This window comes from Eulemur rufifrons, chromosome 28 (genome assembly GCF_041146395.1).
Source record: "Eulemur rufifrons isolate Redbay chromosome 28, OSU_ERuf_1, whole genome shotgun sequence".
In the NCBI taxonomy this organism is placed as follows: Eukaryota; Metazoa; Chordata; class Mammalia; order Primates; family Lemuridae; genus Eulemur; species Eulemur rufifrons.
This window is the reverse complement of record NC_091010.1, coordinates 21651992-21671204: the sequence shown is the minus strand read 5'-3', so window position 1 is coordinate 21671204 and position 19213 is coordinate 21651992. Positions and strand designations below refer to the sequence as shown.

General features: G+C 54.4%; 1 protein-coding gene across 1 annotated transcript; it reads right to left on the bottom strand.

Annotated features, from left to right (window-relative positions):
* Positions 1 to 4041: 4041 nt before the first annotated feature.
* Positions 4042 to 15619, bottom strand: TBATA (thymus, brain and testes associated). Its single transcript, XM_069460930.1, has 9 exons — positions 15579 to 15619; positions 14044 to 14276; positions 11603 to 11758; positions 10575 to 10657; positions 9216 to 9389; positions 7255 to 7336; positions 6284 to 6428; positions 5355 to 5407; positions 4042 to 4334 (listed from the first exon to the last, which is right to left on the bottom strand). Exons 1-9 carry the CDS (start codon positions 15617 to 15619, stop codon positions 4249 to 4251), a joined length of 1053 nt encoding a protein of 350 aa, XP_069317031.1. The 3' UTR covers positions 4042 to 4248.
* Positions 15620 to 19213: the final 3594 nt, after the last annotated feature.

The window sequence follows — 19213 nt, the reverse complement described above, 5'->3', positions numbered from 1 at the left end:
AACTTAGGTAGATCTAAAAAGCACTGTGCTAAGTGAAAGAATACAGGCCCAAAAATAAATGGGTAGTTCCATTTATATGCTATTATGGAAAAGGTGTAACCATAAGGACAGAAAGGAGGTCACCTGATCAAATTAAAAAGCTGCACAGCCAAGGAAACTGTGAGAGCAAACAGACAACCTACAGAATGCGAGAAAATATTTGCATGTTACACATCCAATAAAGGGCTGATAACTAGAATCTATATAGAACTCAGGAAAATCAGCAAGAAAAAAATCAAACCACCATATCAAAAAGTGGGCAAAGGACGTGAACAGAAACTTTTCAAAAGAAGATAGATAAAGGTCATTCTCACTGAAGATAAGTGATATCTCACTGTGGTTTTGATTTGCATTTCGCTGATGATTAGAGATGTTGACCATTTTGTCATGTTTGTTGGCCGTTAGTTAGTCTATCTGCAGAAGTAACAAATATAGCGGAGTAATACTCATGTTGAAAGTATAGTTGACGTGGCAGAAAACCAAGGCAGCAAAATAGAAGACAGATTCCAGAAAAGCACATGGCACACGGAAGAAATTAACCCAATGTGCAGTAGAGCTGAGCTATTAGACTCCCCCTCTGAACCTATGGGAAAGATATACTTACAAGCTGTTTGACCTTGGACAAATTACTTAAACTGTCTTTTAAATTCTTGTCTATAAAATTATGCTAATAAGGGTGTCTACCACATGGAGTTACTATGGGGTTTGCAGGGTCAAGGGGATGGGCTCTGCCCATTCAAACTGCTGGGGTTTGAATCTTGAATCTATTTCTTATTACTTATATTAATAAGACCTTGGACAAGTTTCTTCTCCTTCCAGCTCCTGATCAATACAATTATCATAATGGTAGTATGTACCTCTTAAGATTGTGTGAATTAAACACTTGAAAATTGAAGGATTCTTCTTGACACAACTTTATAAATATGTGAATACTTCAGTTTTTATATATTTGATATGTAAACAAAATCAGTTTGTGCCTAATGATGAGAAATGAGAAGCATTTCCATTAAAATAATATTAAAATGCCCAGTATTATCATTATTATTTAGCATTATTCTCTGGAAGTATTAGCTAATGCAATCAGATAAGAAAAAAAATGAAAGGTATAAATATTTGAAAAGGGATGTGTTTTGATTGAGACTTATAAAAGAGATTTGACAAGGGCAAAACTTAGTCAGGGGAAGAGAGGAAAGACTTGATTTTTGTGGCTCAGGGGACTGGGATAAGGTCTGAGTCACCAGAAAATGTAGTACCTAAGATCCCTGTTACTGTGGGTGCTAAAATGGGGGTTTCCCACGGGCTCCTTGACCTTGGGACAACCTTCCTCTCTGCTGAAAATAGGTCTCCAGCCCATTCTTATCCATGTAAGTGGAGTAAGGAGGGCCCCATTGTTGAGCCAGCAAATGGGACAGGGAGAAGCTGACCCCCACATGTTGTCCTTAAGCCAAGATTCCCAGGGATGACTCTTGCAGTCTGTTCTGATCAGCATTTCTCGAGCTGTGGTCAGTGTGCTCTGGTGGTACAATAGACGGTACATGGAGGAACAGTTCAGATTTTAATACATTTGTATTTATTTTCATGTATATGAGAAACTTACATAAATCACACATCAAACCACAATGCCATGAATATTATTGCTTAGGACAAAATTATATTTAAGTTAACAAAAGGCAAACTTAAAGAAACTTTAAGGAATAGTACAGGTGGTAATAGTGGCAACAAAATTCGTGATAGGGGCATGGGAATGGTTTGAGATTTGAAACCAAGGGCTCTTGTCAGTGGCTGGAGCACTGTGGAGTCTGGTAATCTGGATTCTAATTCTGGAACCTCCACTTACTAGCCATATGATCTTAGGTCATTCTGGAGCCTTTTGATCACACGTGACATAAAAATCACATGTGACATAAAAATCAATGACTTGGTACAGCCATTCTCATAGTAGCATTATTCACAATAGCCAAAATGTGGAAACAAGGCCACCCATTACAGGGATGAATGGATAAACGAACCGTGGTCTATACATTCCATGGATTGTCATTCAGCCTTAAAAAGGAAGTTGGTTCTGACACATGCTGCAAAATGGATGAACCTTGAGGACATTACACTAAGTGAAATAAGCCAGTCACGAAAGGACAAAGATTGTATGATTCCACTTATGTGAGGTGCCTGGAGTCAAATCCATGGAGTTAGAAAGTAAAGTGGCTGCCAGAAACTGGGGAGGAGGGAACAAGAAGTTATTGTTTAACAGGTGCTGAGTTTCAGTTTCGCAAGATGAAAAGAATTCTGTGTGCAGATGGCAGTGATGGTAACACAATGATGTCAATGCACTTAATGTCACTGAACTGTTACTTAACAATGGTTAAGGTGGTAAATTTTATGTAAAAAAATATTCATAAAAATCAACTCTTGGAGGAAGAAGGAATTTTATTGCCTCACACACGGGGAGGGCTGGGGGAGAGTCAGGAGCATCCGGTTTGACTGAATCCAAGGCTTCGTCCCCATGGAGCAGTGATGATCAAGATGCATCCTCTGAAATTCCAGTGTGCCTCCCCCAGCACAAAATATTCCCAAGGACAGACTGTGCTTGACCCAGCTTGTGTCACATGCTTATCCTGCCCAAACCAGTCCTGTGCCAAGGGAGGTGCCAGCTTTCATGCTCCCAGGCAGCCCCAAGCAATGGCCACCATAGTGGCTAAGGAGACTGGATCCCAGCAAGAACCTGGAGCCATGGAGAGAAGATGGCAGGGAAAATCTGTCTTCATGCTCCGGGGAGAGGCTCAGGGGAAAGGGAGCAGAGAACTTCCATGGCCTGGAGCCAGAGAAAACTTAGGAGTGTCCAGGAAGTGGCCGTGGCATACTGACACCCAGGAGAGGACATCCTGATGCCCAGGAGGATTGGAGCACGTGAGACAGCAGAGCCTAGAGACTCTGCCGGGTGTTGGCTGCCACTGGGAGACATCCTCAAGGGAAGAGTGACCAAAGGCTTTCAGAACAGGTGGTTTAATATTGAACGTGAAGCTGTTTGCCAGAGTCACAGCAAATCCCCATCCATCATCCACTGACCCCGACTGAAGCCTGCTGCATGGGTTGGTGTGAGTGGGGTATTCGGGAAACCCCAGGGAACTAACTGAATCCACCCGAAGGGATGTGAGGTGGGGCAGTGTTGCAAGTGCAGAATGGAGCCATAGTCCATGGAACTAAAGCCACTTAGCCCGTGAACTAGGGCAGTGAAATAGGAGCTCAGGGCCACAAGGGACCATGACATTGTAAATCTGCAATGCCTGTTCCCCACCCCAATTTTCCAGGGAATTTTCAGAAATCTCAAGGAAAACATTGGACTTTCCAGAGGGTTGAGTCATTGTCTCCAGATCTTAAAGGATAGAGACTCCCTGACTGCCATCTGGGTCACATTTATATAATGTCCCTTTCTTCCTCGATTTTGCCAACTGCCATGTTGCTAACCCTTAATGCTTTTCAGAACTGTAACCACAGCTTTTGGCGAAGGCAGCTGTTTGTAAGGCGGTAGGGAGCCGCGGGTAAGGGCAGGGATTCCAGAGCCAGACATCTTGGGTTTGGATCCCAGCCGTGCCACTCACTCACTGTGTGACTTTGGACAAGTTGTTTCACCTGAGTGTCAATTGATTCATCTACAATATTCTACTGCTTTGGGGAGAATCAAATATAGTGCCACATATAAAGCGTGCGGAACAATTCCCATGGTGCTCACCCTCAGCTTTTACCTAAGGTGCTGCGTCAGTGGCCAGCACGGGGAGGAACTCAATCATCAGGGACAGCGACCGTGCTAAGGAGGCCTGTGGGCTCCCTGACCTCTGCTCTAACCTACCCAGAGCCCTGTGTGTCTTGGCTCCTGGAGGGGCAGAACCCCTTTCTCAGGCCACCCCAACTACCACCTACCCCTCATTTCTCTAGAACATAAAAGCAGCAGGTAAGCCCCAGGTGGCCGGTAGCACCTGGGCTTTTTCCGTGGGGGTGGAGACGGTTCAGTGCAATCCTCTCGTCTGGAATAAATGACCCCAAACACAGACCTGTTACTGCTGGGAGAGGGGAACTGCCCTCTCAAAGGGAAGACAGGGTTTTATTTAGTAGACTCTGCAGCAGGAAATTAGGTGCTGCTGTGGAGGTGGGAGGGACACAAACACCCCTGAACTTGGGGCTGCGCTTGAGTGAGGCAGGCAAAGTTTTAGGGGCTCAGCTCTCCTCCATCGGCTTCGTCGTTTTCTCCTCCGTGTTCTGGCTCGAATGCACCTGGAGGACTTGTGCTTTCCCAATGTACTCTGGGGCAAGGGGAGAGACAGCAGGCAGGGGAGGATGAGGAAGGGCTGGGCCAGGCCCCTAACCCGGAGCTGCCTGGGAGCCCCAGCAGGCCTGGGTGGAGGTGTGAGCGCGTGGGGGAGCCCGAGTCAAGCCCAGCTTCTGCTCTCGGCTCTGCTGGGGACCTGGGACGAGCAGGTTCCCTTCTCTGAGCCTCATCACCACCCACCCTCCTTTCAACATCCAGGTAACAGATATCAGTGAAGTGTCTGCTCTATGTCAGACACTGCTGGGCGCTCAGGACCCTCGACAGTCTGATGGGGGAGAATGAGGTACATGGAGGATGTATTTCCTCTTCTCTCCCCTCCAGCCTGCTGCCCCCTCACCCAGCTCTGGTCTAAGGCACTAGGATGACTGTGGCCCCTCCCTGGTGTCCCGCCACCCCTACCTTCTGTGTGCAGTCCATGCTCCACACAGCAGCCGGAGGGGCACACCCGCCCTGCTTGCAACCCTCCCGTGCACCCACGGTCTCTGCGAGAGCCACATACCTGGCCTTTCCCACAGGCCGGCCCCTTCCTCCCACCTCATCGCATCTCTCACCACTGTCCCCACCCAGAAGGCCTTGGCCACCCCGGCCCACTTGCCCTTCCTCCACCACGCCAGGCGAGGGGAGTGCTGCTTGTGGGCTCTTCCTAGACCTGTCCAGGGCTGCCAGTCCTTGTCTCCACCTGCCACACCGCCCTGCCTTGTTTGCTTTGCGGCACCCACGCCCCTTGGGTGCTTTTATCTGTTGTCTGCTCTCCTCACTAGGACGTAAGCTCCGTGACCATGACCGCAGGAACTTGTCTGAATTCTTCCCCAGTGACCCCCAGAGCCCAGCAAATTTTAAGTGCTCAATAAATATTTGTTGAATGAATGAATGAGGGAGATGAGCAGCTTCTTTGGGCAGGGACCCAACTCCAAGTTGCCTTGAATACCCTGAGACATCCAGCCAAAGTGGGCCTCGGTGGGCCCTGAGAACCACCCCGTGCGTGGAGTCCTACCTGGCTTTTCGCTTTTTGCTAGAGGCGGTGTTCTCATCTTCGTTGGGGATTGACTACAACCAAATACAAAGGGGAGGCTGGGAAGGTCATTCTGGAAACCTACCCCCCAGACGGCAGGGTGGGCAGGGAGGTGAGGAAGCTGTGCAGGTGCAGCCAGCCGCCTGCTCCAGGGAGAGAAAAGAGTCGCCCCTCCTGGAGAACCAGAAAGGGTCTGTCCGTGGCTGGCACCCAGGTGGCCTTCCTGCATCACCCCAGGCAGGACCCAGACAAAGTGTCTCCACTGCCTGCTGCGGCCATTGGGAACCAAGAGCCTCCTGTCCCTGAAGCCGTATGGGGATGGCCACTGCACCGGCCCTCCCCCAGCCCCTCGCTGGGGAAGGTCACTCAGTTGTTCCTGAGCCTGTTTTCTCATGTGTAAAATGGTGTGGGTTGTAAGGACTGGAAATATGTAAAATATGCAGCATTGTCAGGCAAACATATGGGCACTCGGTATCGCTGGTTACCTTGCCGACATTCAGGTTCCACTGGCTTGTGAGGCCTTGGGGCCACCCAGGGCACCCAGTACTGGTGCAAAGGTACTTAAGGCTGCCTGTGTCTTCCCACAGACCAAGGGCTTCGGGAGGGCTAGATGCGGCTCACCCAGCCCTGCCTGGTTACAACTGACACCAGCAACCCCCTCAGGCACCCCCACAGCCGGCAGCGGGTGAGGGGCTGGTCTGGCTGCCTGGGCCTTCGAGCAGCATGGGCAGAACTGGGGAGGGGGGCCCGAGTGAGGGGCTGGGTCTCTTCCTCTAGGACTGGCCCAGTCAGCCCAGCCTCTGGCCAGCGCCAGGCTCCCTCCTCGGGCCCCATTGGCCCCACCTGGGAGGACAGATGGCTGAACGCAAGGGAGCGGTTCCCGAGGGGCAAGTGAGGGGTGCGGAGCCCACCTGTAGGGCAGCTGCTGGTTTTCCTGTGGAGACTCCTGAACTTCTTCGAGCTGGTTCAGGAGTCGTTCTGCAGGAAGGGAGGTCAGGGGCTGGGGCAGTAACTGAGCCACTGCTGTCTGCAGGAGTCCCAGGGCAAGGTCCTTCTCTGCAAGCACATCCCGGGGGGCAGAGTCCTCAGCCCCTAGCCCGCTTCCTGTCCTGGATGGAACAGCCCCTCCAGCTCTTGCCTAACCCTGGTCGAGGGCAGCTTTCTCTCACTATCCCACACTCTGCCCACAGGTCCCTGCAGGCGAGGCCGGTCCCTACTCCTCTCCTGGCCCCTGTGTGCACAGAGCACCCGGCCCTCCCACATCTTCTTCCCGCCACACAGCGTGCATGTGCCTTGTTCTTGGCCCCACCTGGCTGTCCTGCCCGCCACACCCGCAGCCCCTCTGGGAAGTCTATTGGGGACCGAGTTCCTCCTCCTCCTCCTTTACTCTCCCGTCCAGGAAGTCCTCTCCAATTAGCTTCCTGGTTCTCATCACTCCTCACCCCCCCACTTGGGTGCACACTCCACACACGGTGCCAGCGTGCATCTACATGTGTGTTCATGTGCTCATGTGTGCTCATGTGTGCGTTCTCGTGTACTTTGCACCTGTGTGTGTGTGTTTCCCAGTAGTGTGTGAGGGGCCATGTCTGCTGAGCAGTCTTTGGACTGCTCCCTCCCAGGTGCCTAGACCCGGGGTCAGCGTGGAGGAGGAGTCCCCTGCATGGAGCAGGACCTCAGAAATTCTGATGAGGAAAGGGGGAGGAGGAAACAGTGACACTGTCCGGCTGGGAAGGGTTAGTTCGGGGCTCCAAAACAGAGGAGAGACCCTGTGGAAGGCCCTGGGTGGGAGCTGAGTGACACCTGAATCCTGCAGAACCAGAGAGCAAGGGGAGGACTTTGGCAGCCTCCATGCAGAGAGGAGGTCATGGGGCTGTGTCCTCACCCCTGGGGGGAGCGTAGAGCAGCCAGAACTGGATGGCGCTCAGCGAGTCTGTCTGCAGGATCTGGCAGAGGAGCTCCAGGATCTGTGGGCAGGAAGATGGCATGTTCCAGCCAGGAGCACAAGCAAACATGGGTTCAGAGGACACCAAGGGGCCCCTCCCTGCAAAGTGGGTTCCCAGAGCCACAAGCTTGGCCAAACTTGTCCCCGTGGCAGTCCCTGCCTCCCCTCTGCATTGGACTTTGTCTCACAACAGTCCTGGAGGAATATTCTTAACCTCCCTGCTGGACAAGTGGAGATTCAAGGCCTTGAGAGAGGAGGACACCCAGCAGGGAGTTTGTGGCAGAATGAAGCCTCAGAAAACAGACACGTGGACCCCTTATCCCCAGAGCCTGCTTGGGCTGGCTGGATCCCAGGGCCCCTCCCTGGGAAGGCAAAGTCAGGGCTGGACAGTCAGCTCCTTGGAGACCCACCGAGTCCCACAGGCCCTGGTCCTTGGTGTACGGATTTCGGGAACCCCACAGAAATCCCCACCCTGAAGCTCCCGGAGTCTGGAGACATTAGCAAGGAGGTGGGGGAGTCCCAGGGGGGCGCCTGAGGGTGAGTGCTGGCTGGTCCTGCCAGCTGCTCAGCTCGGGGCTTCTTCCTGCTGAGCAGCGGGTACACTCGGCTCCTAGCTGCATTCTCAGGCTGTGACATCTCTGGTACTTCAGGGCTCATTTTCCCCTGCATTCTCCACTCCAGTAGCATCAGGAAAAGATCCAACTCTGACTCAGATGGGTAATGGGGGCCCCCTAGGCCAGCAAGTCGATGGCGGCTGCGGCTATGGCTGGCTGGAGTTGGGGCTTGAGGTGGGAGGTAGAGTCCCCGGAGTCCTAGGAAAGTGGGCTCCCCTCAGCACTTGGCGGTCAGTCTTCTCAGGACCTGGAGGGGCCTGTCAGTCCCCAGCAGGTCTGCCTTGTCCTCGGCAGAGTGGAAACTGGGCCGGGGCCTCTCCCCAGGACTGTGCCTGCTTGGGGGCCCACCCTGACCCCCAGGTACCCACCCACTGCAGTGACCCGCCCTGATCTGCCCCTGGACCCTTCACCGTTCTCCGCATCCAACTTACCTGCCCTGTGCCCCCTCCCCACAGGACCCGAGAACCTAATTCCAGGCAAGGTGAGGCCGCCCTATGGTGGAGAAAGCACCTTAGTCCTGGCTCTGCTGCTGCTTCTCTAGGGAACCTGGGCCATGGATATCACCTGGCAGGGCCTCAGCCTCCCCATCTGTGGCATGGGGGTGCCGGGCCCTGTCTGCTCTATCCACTGTGATGCACTGTTGCGAGGCTCCAAAGGGACTACCTGTCTGAAAGTGCTGGTCACGAGGGAGGTGGCAGGATGCTGGCACTACGTATGACCTTTAGTGTGCGTTTTAACAGGGACCTCCAATGCCTTAACCCATTGGAGCAAGGCATGGACTCATCTCAGGCCTCGATGGGGAAACTTGAACATGGAAGAGGTGGACTCTGTGCTCACGGAAGCACAGACAGGCCCCTCTCAGAGTGTGGAGACCAGGCTGGGCCTCGCCTTGTGGGCTGTGGGGCGCAGCCTGCCGGGGTGTGGTTTGAGAGCACACAGGGCAAGCCCTCCTTCTCCATGCTTCTCAACCCACCATTGCAGCTCCCTTCCTTCCCTCATCAAAAGCCACAGCTGGAGCGGACCTTCCATGGCACTGTGTTCATGCTCCCAATTTGGGTCGACCATGGAACCAAGGCCCAGAGAGAGGCTCACCCAGAAACCTAGAGGCAGCAGGTGTTCAGCCCAGGCTGCCAACTCCCAAGACTGGGATTTCCGTCTTACGGTGTTTGGTGCCAGTGGCTGGGGAGAGGCCATACCCTCAAGCAGCCTGTGAGGGTCCAGGCTGGAAGAGCCGGGAGCCTGGGAGCAGAAACTGCCACAGTCTCTGCTTGCAGGCCGGGGCCTCACCAGCAGCTCCTGATCCTGCAGGATGGCCTGGACTCCTCCGTCTCTGCTGGAAGGCTGGCTCCGCTGGCCCTGGTGGGAGCTGCGGCGACCAACAGCTCGGGTGGAAGAGGGGATGAGCCTACCAGTCTCGGCTGAGTACTTGGCCCCCTGCTCCCTCGGAGGCTCCTCCTTCTGCTGGGGCAAACGTGGCCGGAGTCCCCAGGCAGCCAGTGACGGGGGAGGGAGAAGGTAGAGGGGAAGAGACAAAGAGTCTGGGTCACACCTCCAGGGTACCCCCAAATCCCAGCATCACAGCATTGCCAGGGACCCAGGATCTCAGCCAGGCCACCCCCACTCTGTCCTGGACCTCTCCTTGGGCACCCTGGTGCTTCCACTGTCAGCTGTTCTGTTTAAACTAGCAAAAGCTCTTCCTCCCGGAACTCAGCAATGGAGGGCTGAGTGCTGGGTACCCCCTGGCAGTCACCGTCCTTCTTCCCAGGCAGGTCCTCCGTGCTGCCCCTGCCCCAGCTGGGCAGTGGGCAGTGGGCATCGCTACCTTGATTCCTAGCTCAACCGCCCCCAGACCCACCCCTGCAGCTTGGCATCCTTTCTCTGCCCTGGGAAGCCAGGCCTCTGGGCACAAGCCCTGGGGCCTCCTGCCCTTGTAATGCCAGTAAAGACTGGCAGTATTCTTCTCCCCATTTTAAAGATAACAGAAAACTGAGGCCCAAATAGCTTGGCTGAGATGCCCCGGGTGCTACAGTGAGTGAGCAGCGAGCAGGAGTGAGGAGTCAGCCCTCTGCCTCTCCACTCGGTGGGGGCCAAGACATGTGGCAGGACCAGACTCAGCTGCAAAGGGCCAGGCTGTCCTCAGACCAATTCCAACCACCTTCGAGCTGCCTCCCAGTTGTCTCGACTGCTTTATCACCAAACAGCACCCATGGGGTCACCCCATCCTGTTTGAAAACCTTCACTGATTCTCCACTCAAATTTGGAAATTCATAGCAGGCTCCTCCACCCCACACGCAGTCAGCCTCCCCTTCCCCACTCTGCCATGTGCACCTGGTCTCTAGAGATGGCCCGTGCTCGCCAGCTGCTGAGCTGCTGAGCGGTGCCACTACCTGGAATGCACACCCAGTCCACGCATGAGTAGCCCACTTAGATATTGGAGGCCCCCGAATGCCACGTCTCCTGCAAACCCTGCCTGGATGTCTCCACCCAGGTGTGCTCCCCCCTCACTGTGGCTCTCCCCGCTGGGGTCTGTAGTCACTGGCCCCCTCCCCGCCACTGTTAGGTTGAACCCACCTGGGAGGGATCTTGGTACAGGCGGGTGGATCCATCTCTTCTCTTCCCAGACCAGCTCCTGTGTTCCGCACCCACCTCTTTGTTCTTCTGCTGCTCGCTCTCCTTGGTGAAGAAGGCCACCCGGGAAGCCAGCTCCTTCAGCTCCCTCTTCCAGGTCTCTGGGAGGAGGGGACAAGATCCTGCCTACTGATATCTGGGGCCCGCCCCCCTCCCTGTGGCACTGGGAGTGGGTGGGAGAGTCAGTGCCCCTTCCTGCCCCATCTTAAGGGAAAAGGGTGGTGCCCTTGAGGCAGAAGGGTCAGAAGTCACACCATGGGTGAGGGCTGCCTCCTTTCTAGGGGGACAAATGCCAATGTCACAGCCTGTGGCATTACCAGGAGATGCTGGAGAGCATTTGGCTGCCTGTGCCAAGATGCATGTGGTTTAATTTAGCTTTGCCTCTTTGGGTCCCTGAAGCCAGGCCTGAGGTTCAGAGGACATGGCTAGGCCCGTTATTAAGATGCTGAACTGCTCCCGGGAGAGGTTGGCAAGAGTGCTGCACCTCTCTGCCCTGCACCTCTCTGCCCTGCACCTCTCTGCCCTGCACCTCTCTGCCCTGCACCTCTCTGCCCTGCACTGGAATATCACTGGCCCCTCCCCCAGGGTGCCCCCTTCCCCCAGCAACCTGACTCTCCCGCACCCCAGTAACAGAAGGGGTAAGACTTGGCGGAGCAGAGGCCCCTGGGACACTTCCCCAGCTCCACAGCTGAGTGTTCTGATTGGCTGGTGCCTGAGACACACGCTGCTAAGTATCTCAAATAGCACTCCTGCCTATCGCTGCAAGTCACGCGACTGCAGCCACAGAATCTGCTTGTCCTCTGCTTGTTCTTACTCCTCAAGGCCCTCAAATCCAAGCAGGGTGCGTTTCTGAGAGCCAGGATCTGGGGGTGGGGGTAATGCAGAGATGACGCTGCCCGAGGAAAGAGGGAGAAAGTGAGGCTCCTCCCACGGTCTCCATCCACCCCAAAGCAATGGCCCTTTGCTTCTCAGGCACCCGCCCAAGGGGGCAGCCGTGGGGAGAGGTGTGAGCCCCAGGGGAGAGAGGGCGTGGCCCTAGTACCCACCAGAAGAAAGCTGGGGGTTCCGGTTGGACTGTGGGTCTCCGAGGGGGACAGAGATGGTGGGCATGCCCATCAGACAGCTGGGTAAGAGTGTGGACTGAGGCAAGGGACCCAGAGAGAACTCGTCCCTGACGACACAGACAGGCTTCCCGGTGAAATCTGCGAAGGGTTGGAAGATGTGGGAAGAGAGGCCTGGCTGGCCAAGAGTGCCAGGAGGCCAGAAAGAGTCTGGTGGGTAGGGAGAGCTCTGGTTCCACTTCTGACAACCACGAGGACAAAGATTGTCAGGGCTGCGAGGGCCCCTGTGACCGCCTAGACCAGTAACCACCTTACTTACGGGGGTGCTTAGAATGGAAGGGGGAAGGGACCTGCTCAGCGTCACACAGCGAGTTGGGCAGAGACGGGACAAGAACCCAGGCTTGCTGGGACCCTGGTCCTAAGCAGCTTTTGATTTCCTATGACCGGGCAACAAATTCCAGGTGTGAACACACAGGGCTAGGCAGCTTACAGATGAGGAAGTTAAGTCACTGTCAGTGATGGGAGAGGCCTGGGCCCAAGTCACAGGGACAGAGGCGGAACCAGACCGTCTGGAGAAAACGTCGGCTCTGTGGCCTGTGCAAGGCTATGTGCGGGGCAGCCTGGTGGGGGTAGGGCAGCTGACATGTGAGGACCCTCTGGCCTGACCCTGGGAGATTGCTACATCATTGTCGACAGTTAGGCCTCGAGGACCAGCCCTGTTAGGACACGGTTTCTCTATCCTCCCTGAAACACTGGTGCCAGGACCCCTCACTCCCCGGGTTTCTCCTTGCTCACTGCCTCTCATCTCCTCTGCGATTTCTTCTCCTCCTCTCAACCCCTTAACCCTGGGGGTCAGACCCCAGATTTTCTCCTGTATCCTCAGGGACTCCCGAATGATCCCACCCAGACAGCCCACTTAAGATAGCAGCTGTCCTCGAATGGCTCTCACGTTGGTATCTCTGCTCTGAACCCCAGAGCCGACCTCCACCTGGAAGTCTAAAAGGCATCTCACACTTCACCTCTCCCACGCTCAAGACCAAAACCCCAACACCTCCCTCGCCCTGCGCGGGGCCCTCTGTGGGCTTTTTTGTCGTCACCATTGCACTCTGGTTTTCCAGCAGCGCCGGCCGAGAGCCCTGGTGTCAGCCTTGGCTCCTCTTCCTCTCACATTCCTCCTTAATCACATCCTGTTGGCTTTACCTTCTACACATGTCTAGAACAGGGCCAATGAGTCTTCTGCTGCTGTTCCCCTGGTCTGAGCCGCGCCCAAGACAGAGGCAGGGTGACCTTGTTAAAATATCTCACTTCTGCCACTTCTCTGCTCTCAACCTTCCAATGGCTCTATTCAACTCAGTGAGGAGGCCCAATGGTGACAACAGTGGCCTGCACAGCCTGCCTGATCTGGGCCCGCTGCCTCCCTGACGCCTTCTGCTTTCGCCCCCTCCTACTCTGCTCCAGCCTGGCTGGCTCTGGTGTCCTTGCTGTTCCTCCAGCAGAGCCAGGGCACTCTTGCCCCTGGGTCTTTGCATCTGCTGATCCGTCAGCCTGAGATGGACTTCCCCCTGCTACGCACAGTTCCCACACTCTCTTCCTGTAGTTCTTTGTCCAGATGTCATGTTATTGGCCAGTCTTCCATGACCACCTTTAAACACAGCGGTCTCCCCTCTGCAGCCTGGGCACGTGGCACCTTGTCCACCCCCATCCCTCCCTACTAGAGGTCAGCTCCAGGAGGGCGGCCACTGAGTCTGTCTTGTTCAGTGTCATATCCCCAGGGCCTAAAGAATGCCTGACTCATAGTTTACACTCACTAAATGTTTGATGCATGGATGGTTGAGTGGGTGGAATGGCCTCAGTTAGAGGACAGAGCACAGGTCTGGGCAGAACATGCATCCCCTTCTCTGGTTTGTAAACTGGGAGAACCCAGTGGTGAGGGAATCCTGTAGGGCTGTAGTCCCCAACCCACCAGTCCGTGGCCTGTTAGGGACCAGGTCACAGAGCTCCGCCAATCTGACTCCCACGCCACATCCATGAAGAAGCTGTCTTCCATGAAACTTAGGAAACAGGGAGGGGCGCAGGAGGTGGTTAGTCAGCGAGAGCAAAGCTCCCCCTCCACACACAACCCCACCACCCGCCCCATCCATGGAAAAATTGTCTTCCATGAAACCAGTTCCCGGTGCCAAAAAGGTTGGGGACCACTGCTGTAGGGGACCCACCGTTGGCCCTTGGTCCTGTGCTTCTCTCCTACCCCCAATCCGAGTCCTGGCGTGGGCACTTGGCAGCTCTGGGACCCTGGCCAGGCCTCCATGTTCTCTGGGCCCCAGCCTGGAAACAGGGACTGAAGCCGATACGTCCTCCCCAGTTCTCAAGGCCCATCAGTGATGCCCCTCTGCCGCCGCCCAGCCAGGCCCTGGCTGACCGGCCCCTACCTGGGATGTGGGTCACACGCTGGGGGTGGGGGTGGTGCCTGGAGAAGAAGGAGTGGTGGCTGAGGCGGCCAAAGCGGTAGGCGCCAGGGCTCTGGGCCTTGGGGGTCCTCAGCGCCTCTCGGATCAGCTCAAAATCCACGATGCCTGGGATCACCAGCTCCTTCTGTGGCCCGTCCTCCTCGTGGCTCTGTGGCCTCTGCTCTGACTTCTCAGGTTTCAGCTCTGCCTTTGGACTAGGAGAGGGTTTAAGGAGACACTAAGGCAGCCTCCCCTGGCAGTGGTGCCCACCTGAGTCACCGCTCAGTGCTTATGACAGAGTCCATTCCTGAGGCACCCTAAAGTCTGGCTTCCTGGATTTCACCACCACCCTCCTGACCCCCAAAGCGGGGCCTCCCCAGGATCCTCTCACAGCCGGTGCAATCCAGTCCCCCTGTTTTCCTAAGATGCCTTAGCTGGGAGCTGGGATTCATTTGCAGGAACTCAGATGGACTGTCCCAGGACCCCAGTTTTCTCCCAGAGACCATATCTAAAACAACAAAGAGAAGCCACAGACCCACCTCCTCATCCAAACACCTGGAATGGAGCAAAGGCACCTTATATACACCTCCTAGGGCCAGGGGGCTGACCCCAGCAGGGGCCTCTCCCCAAGCCAAACTGTTGACAGCCCAGGAGAAGACAGCTATAGGCTGTCACCCTCCCCCCACGCCCTCACGCGCAGTCTTGGCCCAGACTCCTTGTCCAGGGGCCAAAGCTGGAGCATCAGCCAGACCAGGCCAGCATCCCCTTTCCCATGGGGTCCCTCCCAGGAGATGCAGAGCTAATGGGGCAGCTAATGGAGCAGCTGGCAGGGCTGTGACGCTGCAGGGAAGCTACAGCCTCCCCACTCTGCTCCACTGGAGACAAGGTTCTCAGGTTTTCCATCCTCATCCTGCACCCTCCCCCTCCTGAGGAGTGTGCCTCTGCCTAGAAGAGGTTGAGGCCACTCCCCACCTGCTGGGACCTGCTGGGACCACCTGCCTGGTCGCTGTCTGTACTCCCTTCTCCCGGTGGCCCTGGCTGAAGGGAGTCCTTCTGGAGGAGTACTGATGGACTCTGGAAATGCTAAGCAAGGCGTGCTGCCTCGGGACCCTGTGAGGACTTCGCTCACCCAGCCCCTGAGTCTGTTCCATTCTCGGTTCACCTGGAAGAGATCTGGGACTTAAAGAAATAAAGTAAACCTTCTCCGAAGGTTGCAGCTAGCTGGCCTCCTCTACCCCCACCAACAGAGGAAGTCACCTCCTGAAAACCCGCGGAATTCCTGTGCTCAGTGCTCTGGCCCCTGCTTGCGTCTGCTCCCTACCCAGGGAGGGGCCTCACCTGTAACCTGGGCTAACTTGGGCCTGAGGACCCACTGGAGGCCAGGCTGACTGGCAGTGGAGGGACACAAAGAACTGCCTCTCTTGAACCACCAGTCTGTTGGTTTCCCCCAAGGCCACCTCTGTCTTCCACTCTGCCCCTCACCCCCTTGGTCGCAGGGTGGGCATTTGGGGCCTTACCTCGTCAGTGGGTGCTCAGCCAATTGCACGTCCATAGCCATTGTCTGGTTTCTAACGGAATAAAGACCAACACTGACTACTAGTGTTGAAGGTGGATAACAGGAACTCTCACGGAACCGTGGTGGGAGTGTAAACAGGAACAGACACTTTAGGGGAAAAAATTGGCAATATTTTGTAAAATCGAACATTTGCATGCTGTATCACCCAGCAATTTCCCTCCCAGATGTAAGAGACACTCTTGTAAATGTGCAACAGGAGCTACTTATAAGAATATTCATTCTAACATTGTTCAAAATGCCCAAAACCTGGTGACAACCCAAATGTCGCATGGCAGAACACGTAAGTAAGCTGTGGCACATTCAGACAATGGAACATTTTATTGCTATGAAAATAAATGAACCACAGCTACACACAACAACATGCATGAATCTTGTAATGCTAAGTCAAGGAAAGTGGGTTCCGGAAGACCACATAACGTGAGGTCATTTCTAAAAATAAAAGTTCAAAAGCAAGCACAATTATCACAAACGTGATAAAACAACAACAGCAGAAAGCAAGGAAATGCTAACCACAAAGTTCAGAGAGTGGTTGGTTCTGAGGGCGGGTGGGAGATGTGTTAGTGGTGATATTCTAGTTCCTGGATTGGGCGGTGCATTTACTGGTGTTCTTTTATATTATTAAATAAATTAATTAAATGAAATGGATAAAAGATGGTAGGTATCAAAACCAAGAATTGTGATTAATCTAAATGTCGGGACTTGAATATACATAGTCAAAGTGCTGGGGGTGGGTTTGGGACAGGAAATCAGAGCATTCCGAGAATTAACCCTTGGAGTCACAGAATCTGCAAGGGACCCTGGAGTTTCCCCAGTGCCAGCATTCGTCAGGTTCCTTGTCTGAGATCAAGGAAGAGGAGAGGCTTGCTGAGGTCACACAGCAAAGGATCAGAGCCCATTCTGACTCGCAGGCTCTTGGTCTTTTCTCTAAAAACAATTGGCACAGCCTCCTTTTATGAAAGCTCTGGACATCCTTGATGCTGGAGGCTGGGCTCTAGAGTGCTTAGATGCTGCAAGCTTGAGAACAGGGCTTTGGGAGCCCCAGATCCACCTGCCTACAAGAAAACGTACTCTTTAGAACAGAGACTTGCAAATACTTTTGACTGTAACGACAGTAAGAAATTCATTTTTACATCATGACCCAATTCACACACGTGTGTGTGTGTGTGTATGTTTGTGTGTGTCTGTGAAACTTACAAGAATATAAAGCAATATAAAGAATATACAGCAATAATTACTCATATCACATATGATGCACCCTGATATTTTATCCTATTTTTTGTTTTCATTCTATAAATGTTAGCCATGACCCATTAAATTGGTTTAATAAGTCACTAGTGGGTCACAGCCCACAGCTGCCATAGAGAGGTCAGCAGGGACTCTAGCAGGCCAGGCCTGCCTTTTCCAGAGAGGGGCAGGTGGGAACCCCCCACAGTCTGTCCCGTCCTGTCCTTGCTCTCTCTTCCCGGCCCCCAGCCAGCCGGGCAGAGGGTTGTGAAGGCTCCCACCAATCCAGCCACAGAACTTCCCTTTCCATCTAGGCCCCTCTGGGCCTTCTAGTATCCATCTCCTCCCCTGAGAGGTCCCTGGACTCACCGAGGAAAGTGCTCGCTATAGCATGTGGGCGAGAAGCCCTGCTGATCTGGTAGGGACGAGCAAGGGGACAAATCTTAAAGGGAGGCTCATCGGTTCTGTGGGCAAGGCTGCCGCTTTGTGATGGCATGAGTCGGTGGTTGCTAGGTTACCCGCCCCACAACTCCAGGACCACTCCCAAGCACCCCTGTCCCGTACCCACACTGTGTCCTTTTGCCCCTCCTGGAGGGGCAGACAGGGCTGCCCAGAACCTTCTCTCCCGCCAAGCTTCCCCTCCGCCTCCCATCCAGCGCCTTCAGTGGGGACCAAGCAGGAGAAGGAGAGTCGGGGGCTGGTTTCAGCCAGCAGCAGAGGCAGAGAGAGTCTGGAAAAGGATGTTAGTCGGGTTCCGTCCCAGCTGTCAGCCCCACCCAGCCTGAAGCCATCATGCTGGGTCTGCCTCCGTGCATCCTGCTTCTGGGCGTTAATTCTCAGGGGTTGTGTCTTAGAGAGGAGGAAACAGCCCACGTGACCCAGAGGCTCCGTCCTGCCCCAATCGCAGCGGGATTGCTGGGTGGAAAGGTTCTGGGTTTTCAGTTGGACAGGGGTTCGAATCAGATTCTGACACTCCATAGTGTGCCACCTGGGGTGAGTCACCCATACTGCCGCAGATGCAAAATAGTGGTGAGAATCCTTGGTTCAAATTCCCTTTCTGTTACTTCCCAGCCGGGTGGCCCTGGACAATTCCCTGACCTCTCTGAGCCTTCATTCCCATCCTCTGAAATGGAGATGATGCTCACACTTATTCTCACAGGACTGTTGGGAATACTAAGTGAGTTAATGCACACTAAAGCACTTAGAACAGTGCTTGGCACCACGTATGGGCTTTTTCTATTAGTGCCTCCTCTGGGTCCCTAAAATGGGGTCCCCTTGCCTACATCTGGGGTTATTCTGAGGGACAAACAAGCTAGTGGAAGTGAAGCGCCTGGTCATATGTCTGGCACTCAAGAGAGGCTCAGAAAGGATGATAATAATAATTGTTGTTATTGGCAACTTGACGGAGGTAGGATTATGTAGTGGGATGAGTCGTTCGTCTGAGAACGATCTCGGGTATTCGCTTTAGCTCCCTGAGGCTCGAGTTGGACACCTGCAAAGTAGGATAGTCCTTGGCCCACAGGGCTGTAAAGAGATCAGAGGCTGCAAGGGTGTGGACAGGCCCTGTAAACTGCAGAAGGACTGCAGATGGTGCTTGCAGCTGTCCTCAGAACGAGGTGGCGGGCCCTGGAAACCCGTGGGGTGGGCCTATTCCAGGGTCTTTGTCCTCAGTACCTCTGGCTTCATATTGGTGCCCTGAGCCTTCTAGACTGTGTCTTCACTCTGGGGAGCAAGTAAAGGAAGGTGTGTGGGTACAGGCAAACCCGAGCTCTTCTGAAGTTCTGCCCCTCCCAGCTAAGGGGTGGGGAATAGGGCCACCGTGGTGGCCACTGCAGGGTGGCCTCTGATCCTGGCCTGCTCCAAATGCCTCTCCATCCATACCGGGCAGAACGTTCCCTGTCTGAGCTCTGGCTTTTCCTGGGCCTGTCTCTGCAGGAACGAGGTGATCCCTTTGAAATGATTCTGAAAACCCCCTTTTCTTTGCTTCTGGGCGTCCTGCTGACTATTAAGATAGATGATACTGTGTTTGGAAGAAGAGAGGGCTCTCTTCCCTCGTGATAGGCCCCTCCTGCTGCCTTCAGCATGCTTGGGGGACTTCCCACTGTGTGAGCTGACACAGCTGAGAGGAAAACCCACTCTCGCCCTCCCCACTGGTGCCTTGCAATGCCTCCTTTGTACTATTTAGAGCTGATCACGAGGGGCCGCCTGTGGATTGCAGCTGGGGGGATGAAGGGGCTCCTTGGGAAATGTCTTCAACACTGGTTTGTAAGAGAAGAGCTGAGGAAATCCTTCTGCTTTCTGTCTTTGTGGAGGGTCAAAAGTGGGAGACAGACTTGTCAGCTGGGCATGGTT